At 34.9% G+C, this 14,221-nt stretch overlaps 1 protein-coding gene across 1 annotated transcript in view; it reads right to left on the reverse strand.

Annotated features, from left to right (window-relative positions):
* LOC129228203 (heat shock protein beta-1-like) overlaps window positions 1-14,221 on the reverse strand; it is a 54,552-nt gene that overhangs the window by 11,633 nt on the left and 28,698 nt on the right. The window contains exon 2 of the mRNA XM_054862870.1: window positions 6,587-6,945. Within this exon, the coding sequence (XP_054718845.1) occupies window positions 6,587-6,934 (348 nt within the window). The 5' untranslated portion in view covers window positions 6,935-6,945. The remainder of the gene's footprint in view (window positions 1-6,586; window positions 6,946-14,221) is intronic.

The following is a 14,221-nucleotide window of genomic DNA, read 5'->3' on the forward strand; positions in this document are numbered from 1 at the left end:
GAGATTTGCCAAGTTTATGAAACTGCGTAAAATTTTTGGTTAATCTATATTCATAAGATGTAATTTTTAATTCCGAACAGAAGATGCTATAAAGAAAACGTTTTGCATGTATTTGGCGGTCTTGGCGAAAAATAAGGAACTACTTTGATATACCCCCCCAAATCGGAAAATTGGCGACTTTTTTGTTTTTGTTGATACAAAACTTTGTTGCCACAAAAATTGTTGTCACAAAACTTTAAAAAAACTCAAAAAATGGTACAAAATACAAGAAAATACTTAATTTGGCAACAGCAAAAACCTAAAAGGCTGAAAAAAACTAAATTGGCAACACCAAAATAAGAAACAGCAACCCTAAAAAGTCCGTAGGAAATGCCAGATTTGGCGCGTAATTTTTGGGGGTGTATATCAAAGTTATACCAAAAATAAATCTTTCTTCGACGGTAACTGGGGGTAGAGGGGTAGACTCTATTTCATAACTTTATTTAGTTACCAGATAATTGCATGTAGCAAAAATACTCTGCGTTGCCTGGGTCTGTAATAATTATGAGAAACAATCGCTACTTTTATTCATTCTTTGCTGTAACTGAAATAACTCAAAACACAGCGCTTTGACGTGATTAACTAGTATGTTGTGGCCATCACGAAACTTTCTTCTATATTTTTCTTTTTTTTTTTTCTGATCCCTCCCCATGCTTGACGAGGAAGCAATATTCCCAACAAAAACAAAATGACACATGCAGAAACTTGACGACCATCCCAATGTCTGAATTATTGCAAAAGCAAAGCAAAGAGCGAAAATTGAAAGTTATTTTAAAAGCCTTGCTTGAATTAATTACAAATATTTTATTTGTTAACAAACATAAGATGGCAACAGTTAAAAATTTTAAATCATTGAGATAATATTTCCGATCATTTCCATACAATTAAAATCACGAGAAATGCGCAGACGACAATCTATTGCGATTTATCTTTCTTATTGTTGCATTAATAAAGCTATTTTTATTCGCAAAAAAAAAAAAAAAAAAATCAACACCTCTTGGAGCGATCGGCGTCAAAATTGAACCAAAGCCTGTTTACATATGGATTCACATATATTCCAAATTTCAACCAGAACGCAGCATTACTTCTTGAGATAGGGCACTCACAATGGAAAAAAAGAACGGGTGATTGCGCTACCCCCCTTTTTAGCTGTTGACACCAAAATAAAATCACCTCTTATACCCACTAAGGGCTACTTGCCGATAAATTTTTCTTTCATTCCATTCATTATTTCTTGAGATACAGCAGTCACAATTGACGACAAAAAAACGTTCTATAGCTCAACCCCCGTTTGAGTTATTGACACCAAAATTGAATCAGCACCTGTTCCTGTTAATGGCAACATATGGACCAAATTTTGTTTGATTCCGCCAGTTACTTCCTGAGGAATAGCAAGCACGCGTAACTCGAAAAACGTCCCATTGCTCCACCCCCCTTGGAGGAATTCGCGCCAAAAACTAATGGCACAAGTTCACATAGGGGCACATATGTGTACTAAATTTCGTTCGATTTCATGCGGTAGTTTTTGTTGTAGAGCGGCCACAAAAAACTGGTCACACACAGACGTGACACACATACATACACACACACACACACACAGACAGACAGACATTTTCCAAAAATGGTCGAAATGGACTCAGCACACCTCAAAACTTTCGAATCCGTCAAAATTCGAAATTCGAAAATTTGCACGAATCCAATACTTTCTTCTATATATTAGATATAGAAGAAAGTAAAAATAGAGCTTTTTCCTTACCCATAAAAGTAAAATGGCAATAAGTATGAAGAACAAAATAGTACTCTTTTAGAATCGAAAAAACGATATTTAAGCATATACAAATTTGAGGAATTTCAAAAATATGAAACTAAACATCACTTGTTTAAAAAGATTTATCTTTTTTTTTTTTTTTTTTTGAACATAATCTAAAACCTTCTCAATATTGCTATTAAAGTACAACTTTTAAAAAATGTAGCCGCCCGTAATCCCTTACTGCGATTTAAAATGTTATTAAATCTGCGATAACCGTTTTGGGATACTTTAAATGAGGCTCCCCCTCCCTACTTTGTAAAACTGTGTGTTACTAATTTTCATCAAAGAGATAGTGCCGCCAGATACTGAGATACTTCTAGTGATTTGATTATAAAATGATACTACCCGAGATGTTTCCAATAAATAGTAAAAATTTGGCAATTCTTTGAAATTGTGCGCAAAGACAAATTAATGGAAGTTTTTGTACTGTTTATGGATTTGCTTAATTTAGTTGGCGAATTATTTTACGTGTTAACAAATTTAAAGAACGAAATATTAAAGAAATGGATATATTTGGTTACATGGTGAAAACCGAGAAACAGTATTGTGTGGTCTTTAGCTTCAAAAACAGCGACAGTTGAAAAAATTGCCAAATGCCTTAGCTATTGAAATGATTCCACAAAAAAAGTATGGCTAGATTCCTGTTGATCGATTAAAAACACAGTCAACACAAATAAATTAAAAAAACCCCATTAATTGCCTCAAAGTTTCATTAAAATGGAAAATAATCAGCCAAATCCATGTATTATTTGCCAATCTTGTTTAAAAATCTTACTTCAATATTTGACTTGAGAAAAGCCTTGAACAGAGTCACGAAAAGCAAAGATAGTCAACAGTACAACAACTGTCGCTATCGACAGGGAGTTGAGATGATACACTAAATACTGTATTAAGTTGAGGAAAGCCTTCGAACATGGAACTAAAAAGCTCATAATTCGTTTTTTATTCTACTTAGAAATTTCGAGCAGGTGCCATCTTCAGCAGAAAAATCAGAGCTTTCGATGGACACATAATGTTAATATGTGCAAGTATTTTTTCATCCCCATATTAGAGACTTTATACAAAAATTGTGTTTCATTGCCCCCCTAAGGGGGTTTTGCCCCCCATAACGGGACGGAAACTACCCTATGTGTTATTCTGATGCATAAGCTATATTATTGTAAAGTTTCATCAAAATCCATTCAGTAGTTTTTGCGTGAAAGATTAACAAACATCCATACATCTATACAGACAAACTTTCGCATATATAATAGTAGTAAAATAAATACGTAATCGTTTGACAAAAGAAGATTTTTTAAAAAAAGTGAATTATTACTCTTAGGGAAAAACATAAATGCACACACCAGAAGAAGAAGAAGAAAAAAAGAGAGTAATATTTTTTCACGATTAGCTTCAAAGATCCAACATTTCGTTCTGAAATTCTCATGCCAAATGAGGCAAAGATTTTGAAATGCTGCCAATATGCTTTTGGCATCAGTTTTTCTTTCATTAATTTTAGCACTTAATCGTGCGTATAAGAAAAAGATTGAGCCAAAACAATCTGGCTGAAAAAATACCGAATACAGCTCGAAGCTCAGCTAAATACATTTTTTTGAATTTTTCAGTGGATCAGCTATACGTAGAATTGGACTTTAAAGTCCCTCTGGGGTAAATTAGTTGCCACAACGAATAGAAGAACATAAGAAATAATAAAAAAAAGAAAATACTAGAGGAGGGAATGTAGCGGTACAAAGGTTTAAATATATATATTTAAAATGAATAATCTGTATATACTAGAAAATCGCCCGTCATCGTATGACGGGTGAAAATTGTTTCTACATTTGAACGAAGCAATTGCCTGTTTGGTGATAGTTTGATTTGAAATTTTAACAATAACACCAGTGGATTAACCCTAAACTTCAGTAGATAGCGTTCATTGTTTTTATATCTTCGTTTTTCCAAAATGAAAGTCTTACAAGTAAAACTGTTAAGTTACCGGATCCAGTTCAGCCTTGTCACAATAAAGCGTTTCCCTGCATGTTAAACATCACCAAAACATATTATCAAATTATCATGATGTGGCGCGAGTTTCATTGTTGAAACACGCGGGTTACTTCATCATCGGCTATTATTCATATGAGCATTAATAGGCAAGGCGTTTTCGTTACCATTTTCTCCTCTGTTTGTGAACCGATTTTCTTCATTCTTTTTTGTTCAGTAGCTATTGCCAGATTTTAGTGTCATAAATAAATTTTTTTGAAATCAGACGCTAATTAACGGAGATATTAATTAAAAACGCATTTTCGCCCTAAATGGCTCTTTCTACGCGAATGGATGGTCCAATTTTTTTCAGATATGATATTGTTGGAAAGGTCTTGAAAAAATACCCCTAACGAGGTTTTCGTCAGGACACGCAGTGTCCAATAACCTAAATCCACTAGAAAAAAAAGGTTATAAGCGTTTTTTGGTTAGCAAAATTCATTATTTTTAAATTTGTTTCTTTTTCATTGTTAGAAGCGTCAAACATTAAGTTTTAATTGATTTTTCAAACCGCCCTTGATGACATTTCTACCATCCTACACTTTTTAGAAACTTGTTTCCTCACCCCCCTTCACCCCCACCAAGTTATACTGTAATCCTACACCCGGCAGACGAAGAGACTGCTACTGTAGGAGGAATGTTTTTTCATCAACAATATCTGACACCGATAGAAGTTGATGAACTTCGAATCCGAAACTCACAGCATCTCCACGTCTAGACACTTGGGGATTTTTTTATCTGAAATTCCTAAGTTCTTTGGGGTTCTCCCCACAAGATTAACTTCGAAAATACGTTAAATTCAGACATAAAGTGCATGGGGAGGAAGGAGGCAAAGGTTTTTGAGGTAATCAGGCTCAACTGCCCCGTACCACGAAAACACATGCTACAGTATCAGAAAGCCGTCAGTAAAAACAGGGTTAAATTCAGGACAATCATATTTTCCATTTTCTTACAATAATTTATGGAAGAAACGCCGCATGGGCATAATCGCCGCACCTCGAAAAAAATGTGTCCAAAATTTTAAATACTCAAAAACGCCGCATCGCCCTAAACGCATTTCCCTGGTTATGGGTAACTAGTGTTTAGAATAAATCGAAGAATTATTCAGAATTTGAGAAATTTTGAATATCCTTCTGTCTTTCGTAGAAGTATAAACTCATTGGAAAGAATATTAAGGTATGCTTAGAAAGTTTTAACGTTGGATTTGAAAAATGCGGATCGGCAATTTGAATGTTTGAACTTTTGCTAGCACAATGCTATTACTTATTTATTTCAAAATAGACTATCAGATTATTTTCGTTTTTTAAATAATTGTGTAATGCATTATAGTAAGTTCATTCTTTTTACAACTTCCAGCCCTTCCAATCATTTATACGATCTTATTTATTAGATAATTGTAAACTGGAGTAAATAATATTTATTCGATTATTCTATGTGATTCTTCCCTGAAACGTTCGACTCGATCAGAGGAGGTTTAAAGTTCGTTTTTTTCTGCGAAGATAACGACAAAGGAACTACCACACAAATACTTTTAAGTTCACCTTGAAATATTGTACAAAATATATGTGAGATACCTGAATAGCTACTCGAAAGAATTGTCTGGTAAATCTGGTCTAGCCTTGACTTATGTCCCCTGACTTAACTAGTCTGTTAATGTTTGTATGTGTTTGAAAATGTTTGAAGTGCTGACATAGGGAAAATAGCAAGTCAGAAATTTCGAGTTTTTCGTTTTTATACGGAAAAACTAGTAAACGCTCAAGTCAATGACACAGAATAAACAGTAAGCTAATCGCTAAAATGGTTTAGCTTCTACAAGCGACAGAAGATGGTACTTGCATATAGTCCTCGGTACTTGGTGCTTGGTCTGTCGTTTTTTGCTTCCTTTGTAAAATTTTCTTTTTGACTTACTGTCTTCCCCATGTCAGCCCCTCGATTAGTCATAAATGAGTGACTGCTCCTCACTTTCCTTTTTGATAAATGCTCATGTTTGCTGTTAGAATCTCACGTGAAGCTGAATGTTCGCTGTTTTCCGAACATAGTTCAAAATATATTTGTCGGATACTTGCTTATTTAGTCTATGTCTAACTTATTTAGTCAAATCTAACCTGGCAGCATTGTGACGGCCACACAGCTCCTTCTCACACTATTTAAACGTTGCCTCAAGTATAGTCATGAATGAGTGACTGCCCCTTGCCTACATTTTGAAAAAATGCTCAGTTTTGGTGTTGAAAACTCACCTGACACTGATATGTACCTCAAAATAAATTTTTGAGATATTTGAATGGTTGTCCAAAATAAGTGCCAGTTAAATCGAGAACAGCTTTTATTTACGTATCCAGACTTAACTAGTCTATTTAATCTGTGTTTGTTTAGAAACCATCAGCGTAATGGAGTCAAGATTTCAGTGCCTGATGCCTATTAAGGTCTGGGTTCGAATTCCGGCTCGGGCATGAACGTACTTTCTCTCTCCTGTCCTTGTCCTTTCTTTGTGGGAATGTGTTGTTCTGCTGTGAATGGGTGAATGGTTGCCTACCCTATAAAAGGTCCTTATGGCAATGTGTACTGTAAAAGTCAGACTTCACACCAAATTACGGTGCAGTTGGAAAAGTGAAGCAGCGCACCTCAAATTGCAGGCCTAGCTGCCACACGACAACAACAACAATAACTGTTGCTAGCCTACATTTTACAAAATTGTCAGTTTTGCTGCTGGAAACTCACCTGAAGCTTATTGTCTACTGTTTTCACCACAATCTCTTCTGGCTGATATTGACTGACATCAAATCTGAGTCGCAATTTTTTCCCGTCATCGGAGTCCTGTATGAGAGGTGAACTGAGGCCGTCCAACCAGGTTCGCACTTCTGTTCTGTGCGTGGCGCCGTCACTCGATGTTGTGTGGCTCTGGATTCGAGGGGGTGCCTCGCGGTCTAGTAACTGCGATCGGAATCGGTTCATCTCTTCCTCCATGAGGCGCATCTCTTGGTCGAACTTTTCTCTGATGGAACTGAATTCCCTGTCGACCACACTGAAATCCGTGCGGAGAAGGGGCAGACGGCGTTCAAAAGACATTCTGAAGGGATCTGGAAGAAAATCAAATTTCAGTTGACACTTGTAATGTAGTTTATAACACCCAGAATAACAACAAATCGTGATGCAGAATGTAACAAAACTCCAAAACAACTTCATTTAATTTTATAATTAAATTTTATTTACATTTTTATTTTATTTTCAAATGAGAAAAGTATTGTTACGAAGACGCTTTTAGTTCAGTTGTTCTCAGAAAAAGGATTCATTCCTTATAAAAGCACAGAATTTGTATCTACAAGTAACGTTTTTACAATTGTTAAACTATCCAGCAATTAGACAAATCTCATGAAAACCCCGTAGGCATAGAGTAAACGCGTATTTGCTTCCAAATACGATAAAAACACAAAGGCGAAACGAAAACACAGCTAACAGCACGAGATCTTTGCAACAAAGATAAACAGCTCTTTAACTCACAATCAACTAACTGAAAACTTAAGTACTGGATCACCAGTTTTACTAATACTTTCAGATCAAAGCACTGGAAATTTTTTTTTCATTAGATCTATAGTTTTGAAAAGTTTTCAAACTCTGAGAGATTTAGATATTTCTCGCCAAATTTGGCGCAAAATTGTACAAGCACATAACTACGAAAGCGACGTAAAGTTAATCGCAGAATTTCTGCTATATAAATCTCTTTCTGTTTGTTTACATGTCCTCGTTTGTCATCACTGACTCAATGGCATTTTGTATTCCACCATTACTAGTTGTTTTCACTCTCCGAAGACTGTAGTTTGTTTAGAGCGCTGAGACGTCATAAATAATACAGGGGTGTTTGTGATCCGACATTTTCGAAAATTTTGGGTTGCCGTTTCCGAAAATTTTGGTCTGGCATCATTCTAAAACTGAAAAATGATATTTAAAAAAAGAAAAAAAAATTTCAAAATGTTTTTGTTTTACAATGATTTCAATGATTTTTGCATGCACATTTGGAGAGTTTTTACGGGGGGAGGGGGGATTGAGCATTTGAAAATTTTAATCTTCAGAAAAGTTTACTTGAGTCCACTTGCACCCCTGAAACAAGGTAAATCCTTCTTATTAGTTTGATACCCGTAGCAACTGACAAATAACGATATTTGTTTTTCTACTATCGCAATCGTGAATGCAGTATATCGTAATTATATTCATTTTTTTTTCTTCTGTTTTTGAGATACTTCACAAAATGGTTTAGTAATACAACAGACATTTATTTGCATTATGTACCGCTGTACTTGTACTACGCTTGAAAATTAAAAGCTATTCTTGCCAGAAACTATTTCGGGATGTTCGCTACAAGGTGTTTGTATGGGCAAGACAAGTTCTACTTGAGTTCTTTTCTCTCGAAGTTCGGTTCTATTCTTGATAAATTGAGTTACAGGGAAAAAAGAATCAAAAGTTTTCCCCTTGTTTAAGAGTTGAGTATACTTATTTTCCAGCTAATGTTGAAATAATGTTAAGAGTACAATATTGATGGACGTTCACCATTTCTTTATGTCAAGAACTAGAATGTATATACTTGTAAATAACGCATGCGTCAAATAACCATGAAATTTCGAACCTTCAAAGATTAGTCTTCGACTGTGGTAACCAGAATCGTAATTAAAGTGTTACGTGATATGATGACCAACTGTTTTTTTTTTCCCCAGCAAATGGCTACAGAGGAGTAATTATTTACGGGGAGGGGGGGGATGGTGCAAGATACAATATTGTATACAAGTGTACCAAAAACAAGCATTGACAATGAGAGAAAAAGGGAGGGTGATACAGCAACTGTATGTTCTATTAGTATCCAAATGAAGTTATTAAATGAATTTCACAATGATGAAATAATTTTTGTTCCATTAATGAACATTTTTACATTTTTGTCTGATGTATCAGTATAAAATTCTTTCCTGAGAAATACGAAGTAGAGAAAGATATTCTAAACATCTCATTGTGCGAAATCTTTTTCATATGATCGTATGACACATGAGAATTCTTCGTACCAGACGCATGATTTCAAATTTTTTCCGTGTGTGTGTGTGTATGGGGGGGGGGGGACGCAAAGCGTGTATGCAAAAATTTTGAAGGAAAACAACAAAAGCCACGTCCACTGATTTGTAAAAACATTGTTTTTCTAAAGCGGGGGGAGGGGGCGGGGTAGATGACCTCCCAGACCCCACCAAATACGGGCCTGTTCAATGCCAATAAAATATCGAACATGCATAACTTGGCCTCCGCATTTACTGCAGACGATTCCCTTTCATTTTTGTCAGTAGGTGTACAAAATTCAATTTTTCTCATTTTTTTTTCATCCGGGATCTATGAATGTGGAGGTTATAGTAAAAAAGCAATCGATGCAGAAACAAAACCTTTGTTCGGAATATTACCTGAAATTTTCATCACATTTTGATGAATTCTGAAATTAACAACATTTATTCATTTATTGTTGCATTTCTAGCCAATTTCGTTGTGTCAGGAAAACGAAAGCATCATCAGCAAAAATTTTCGTAACCTACTTAAAATTTCTATCCCGTTTTGGTCAGTTCTGAAATTGAAATGTGAACAATTATGCCACTTGATCTATATTATTACATTCTGCATGTAAAAAAACGAGTAACATTAAATCGAATCATGTCTGTAGGAAAAGAACATTGAATAATTGCGCGGGCACGATTATCTAGGGCGCGCTTGAAATCGTTTTCTATAAAAGGTAATGTTTGTTCGAGAACCTACAACTTGTCCACGGGAATTGTGTCGAACGAGCTGTCAAAGTTTCAACTCGTATACGGAGGCGTCCCTACCCACGATAGTATTCCATGTCTTTGACCCCAAGACCTACTCAGCCTTTTGATAACCACGGTTAAAAAAAGGAATCCGTGTTTCAGACGCTGAAATAAAAACTGGTTAATTTTGAAAACTGTAACATTCATTGACGTCTTAGAAAATTTGGAATAAGGATCTGCATTTGAATAAAATTTAAAAGAACAAATTAAATAAAGCGAAAATCGTCACGAAATTTTGAAAATATAGCTACTGTCAGCCCCGCTTAATCGGATAACGGATAAACGAATGCCCAGCTTATGCGAATAATTTCCCCGGCTAATCAAAAAATATTGATCAGCTTCCGCAAATATTTTTGCTAAGAAATTTTTTGAATAAATTATAAAATAAATAAAGTAAGAGCAGTTATTTACATAAAAATATAAAATAACTAGCTGACCCAGCCACGCTTTGCTGTGGCAGAGAATGGAAATAATTTTTTACTCATTGTTTTTATACGATCAAATTAATATTTTTAACAAAGCTGGAGAAAGTTCCGTTGATTTTAAAGCCTCGTGAAAAATTCAGAAATCTTCCCGTTTAAAACCTGTCATGTTTCTGGAAAGAGAGAGAAAACTTAGGTATGTATAACCGCTTGGCACCTTCCTGATTTAATTAGAAAGTTCCATCAGCAATATTGCAAACATGGCCGAAGTCAAGCAAGAATTGCAAGCGAGTATCGCGCATTGCACTCGCCTGCAATTCTTGCGAAGGAACGTCGTCCATACCTATTTGCTCCCTTTCAGCACTTAATCAACAGGGGCGGAGAAGCCATACACTTTATAAATACGCTCAGTTAATCTTTGAACTGGGAGCTAGAAATATTTTTCACAACAGTGAGAAAACTGCATTCGTGCAACGTGTAGCAATTCAGAGAACTTTTTGACAATGATACTTGATTTTTCCAAGAAGTAGATAAAAACAACTGAAATTCTGAAACGTTACCCGGAAATACTCAGAAACGTTTCGGAAATTTTTTTGCAGTGTACTTACTTCGTCCAACGGTGCAAAATTATTTGAAAGTGGTAAGTAAAGCATCAGAATGTTGAAATTAAGCACTGACCAATATACAGATTTTGTATGCACAGTTTATTCATGTCAGCCTTAACTATTGTTTTTACAATTGTTTTTAATCAATGACCTCACAAATTATACCACATAAATTGATAAGCTATAAAAGTGGAATTTTATGAATAAGGTAGATAACATTGATTTCGAACTATTGCTTCGATTATTTTAAATTAGTAAAATTGAAAATTATCTTTGTACTAATTTGTTCTTAATGTTTTTGGTTAATCTGTCTTTTGCTAATACGAACAGGCTTGATGGTTTTTCCACACCTGAGCAGGTTACATATAGTTGTGCCCATGGGAGAAACACCTAATTTTCTAGTCCAACTATCAAGTGATGGCATATCATAATGACTAAATGGCAAATTTGACGTTGAAATGCAAAATTTTCAGTTTAAACTTAAGCTTCATATTCATCTCTGGTGTAAAATCTGGATTTGGACATTTGTGTGTTTGTTAAACTTGATGCAATACGTCTTCAAACGTGAAAGTTATATAGTTTCTCCTTAAAAAATGATGATTGTGTTGGATAGTATGATAAAATTACTTGAAACAGTTGACGAATACTGTTTCTTCTTATGTCAAACCTGCATTAGAAAGTGTCGACTCCCAATGACTTTGTGCGACCAATAAACACAATTTGCGACAACATCAGGATATGTATTTGACAGTCGACAATTGACGATCCACAAATACTCATGTCTGTTCGGGAATGCTTACCGAAAACAAAACTGCTACAAAACCAGCGCGATTACAGAGGCAATTATGATTAAAAAAAAATATCAGGGAATAGACTCTCAATTAGTTTACTTTTTGTCTCAACGGCAGTGTAGAATTTGTCTGGCTATTTGTTGTACTGCATATTTTGATACAGTTCAATTTCACCGTTTCCAATACCCAGCAATTGCTTAGAAAATACTTGTGGGATTAGATTATTTTGCGTTTATACTCGCATGCTCATTATCAATCGCATTATCTCGACATTACCTTATAAAAACGATTGTTTTAAACATGCGTTGATTACATCGGAATAACTGGTAATGTCTGCCGGAAGTCCTCAGACAATTTCGCCTAAAAGTTTATCGTTGCCGTTCAAATCTTGCACAATCCTATCCCAGTAAGCAAAATATCTTGCCTCAGTATTGCATAAAGGTTGACATGCAAGAAAAATCATCTTGCATTAATACTGCCTCAATGTTGTTATGTTACTCCCTTTATGCTGTCAGCAGGCTGCCACAATATTGACTGACAAGGTGTATGCAGCATAATATCAGGAAAATATCAAGGTAGGCTGCTTTTGTAACATTGCATACGTATTGATATGACAGGATAATATCAAGATGTTGTCATGACAGCATGAAATCAAGGTCTAGGCAAGATGATCTTGCTTTTGTAATCTTGCATACGTATTGATATGACAGGATAATATCAAGATGTTGTCATGACAGCATGAAATCAAGGTCTAGGCAAGATGATCTTGCTTTTGTAATATTGCATACGTATTGGTATGACAGGAAAATATCAGGATACATTGACATAACAGTATGAAATCAGCACGTTTGCAAGGTGTTTTATCCATTTATTTATTTGTATTATTTTCACTTCAAACTCAAGAATTAAATTTCATTCTTTAATTATTTCTGTTATTTTTCAAGATAGTTTTCTAGTCTGAGAATATTTTCTGAAAGCTGACATCTGATCGGAAATTCATATAAAGATATTAATAGTACTCGCAATTTAATTTTAAAAAAATGAAAGTTTCTTCGTTTTGCGTAATACTTGACTTATTTTTTAAATTCTTGCTTCTAATTGTATTATAAAGACATAAAATGCCTATTTAGAAATAATTGCGGAAGTTTTTATAGCACATTTAAGAGTAAAGGTAGCAAAATAATAAATAAATACAATAAAGTACATTTTCAAATGGATGTCAGCATTGAAAATATCCCATGGACAAAACATATGAATTTATCTCAAAGAATAACATAAATAACCATTGAATAAAATTAATCTTACTTGTGAGATTGAAGTGATAATACGAAATTCTGGACTTCATGTCCTTTGTTATTTTCGGCCATTTCTAACATTGATCGCACATCGTCTGCGATATGACTTGTTTAGTACTATATTAATAAACAAATGCAAATATCAGTTATTCATAAGTTATTCCTAAAACAATACTATTCCACACTAATAACTAAGCAACCAACTTAACGAAGCCTAAAAAATGCAAAGCCACGTGCAACTCCTCTGAACCGACTGAATCAATGTGCTAGCAATGCGAGGGACGCTGGGTAGAAAGAACTGTGCGCATGCGCAAGTATCAACGAAGGTCCACCTGCTCTATTGTGTACTAATTACCTTGACGGCGACAGCATGAAATCAATATCATCTTGACGGCATCAACATGTATGCAATGTTGTTATTTTAAGGTAATATCAATATTGATATTTTAAGATGAATGCAATGTTGCATACGTGTTGTTATAGTAATATTGCTTTTTAATCTTTATGCAAGCTTTATGCAGCATGAAACACGTCAATATTGACGCCGTCAGTATAATATCAAGATCTGTCAAGGTTGATGCAAGAAATTTTGCTAGTAGGGATGATGTGCTTCGAATGAATGCTTTTACTCATGAGCCATAGTACACTTATCCCAAATTTTAATTTCACTCTCTTGCAACACTATAGCCATTCCACGTTTTTTTTTTCCCTTTAAGGTTACACATTGCGTTTTGTTTGTTATGAATATCTAATCGACAACTTTAAAGCTGAATGTGCTGTTCGTCTACCATCTAAAAAAAGTAGCAGCAATGCCTGACGATGCAATTGTCACTGCAATTTTCTTTTGCGAACGTATCTTTGCAAGAATTATTGTTATTGAAAATCTCTTGGGGAACAAAATAAAGAAAATAATTGTTTTCCGCTTAAATTCATTAACCTTCCTGAAATTAACCTTGAATGTTTTTGAAGAATTCAGTAGTCTTCTTGGTTAAAGGCAGTTATGATTCTGGCACCTTCAGAGAAGCCTAACGCAGGTTTAGTATAATAGCCTGGAACCTTCCTGCTTTTCTAAGAAAGCTCTCAAAGCACGCATTGCCAACGCGAGGACAGACTCTTAAGCAGGTATCTGGAATGTAACTCTTCTGCAATTCTTGCACAGTTTCGAGATCCAGATATCTTTTCACACTCTCTTCTGCAATTCTTGCACAGTTTCGAGATCCAGATATCTTTTCACACTCATTGGGTGTTAAGTCAATCTGGACGAACCGTAATCGCTCGGAAACCGATACACCTATTAAATACGTTTAGTTAATCTTGATACTGGTGGAGAAAAATATCTTTCTCAATAGTGTGAAATCTGCAATTTGTAGCAATTCAAGGAAACGTTTTGAAAAATATAGGTGATTTTCTCAGGA

This window comes from Uloborus diversus, chromosome 8, assembly GCF_026930045.1.
Source record: "Uloborus diversus isolate 005 chromosome 8, Udiv.v.3.1, whole genome shotgun sequence".
Classification (NCBI taxonomy): domain Eukaryota; kingdom Metazoa; phylum Arthropoda; class Arachnida; order Araneae; family Uloboridae; genus Uloborus; species Uloborus diversus.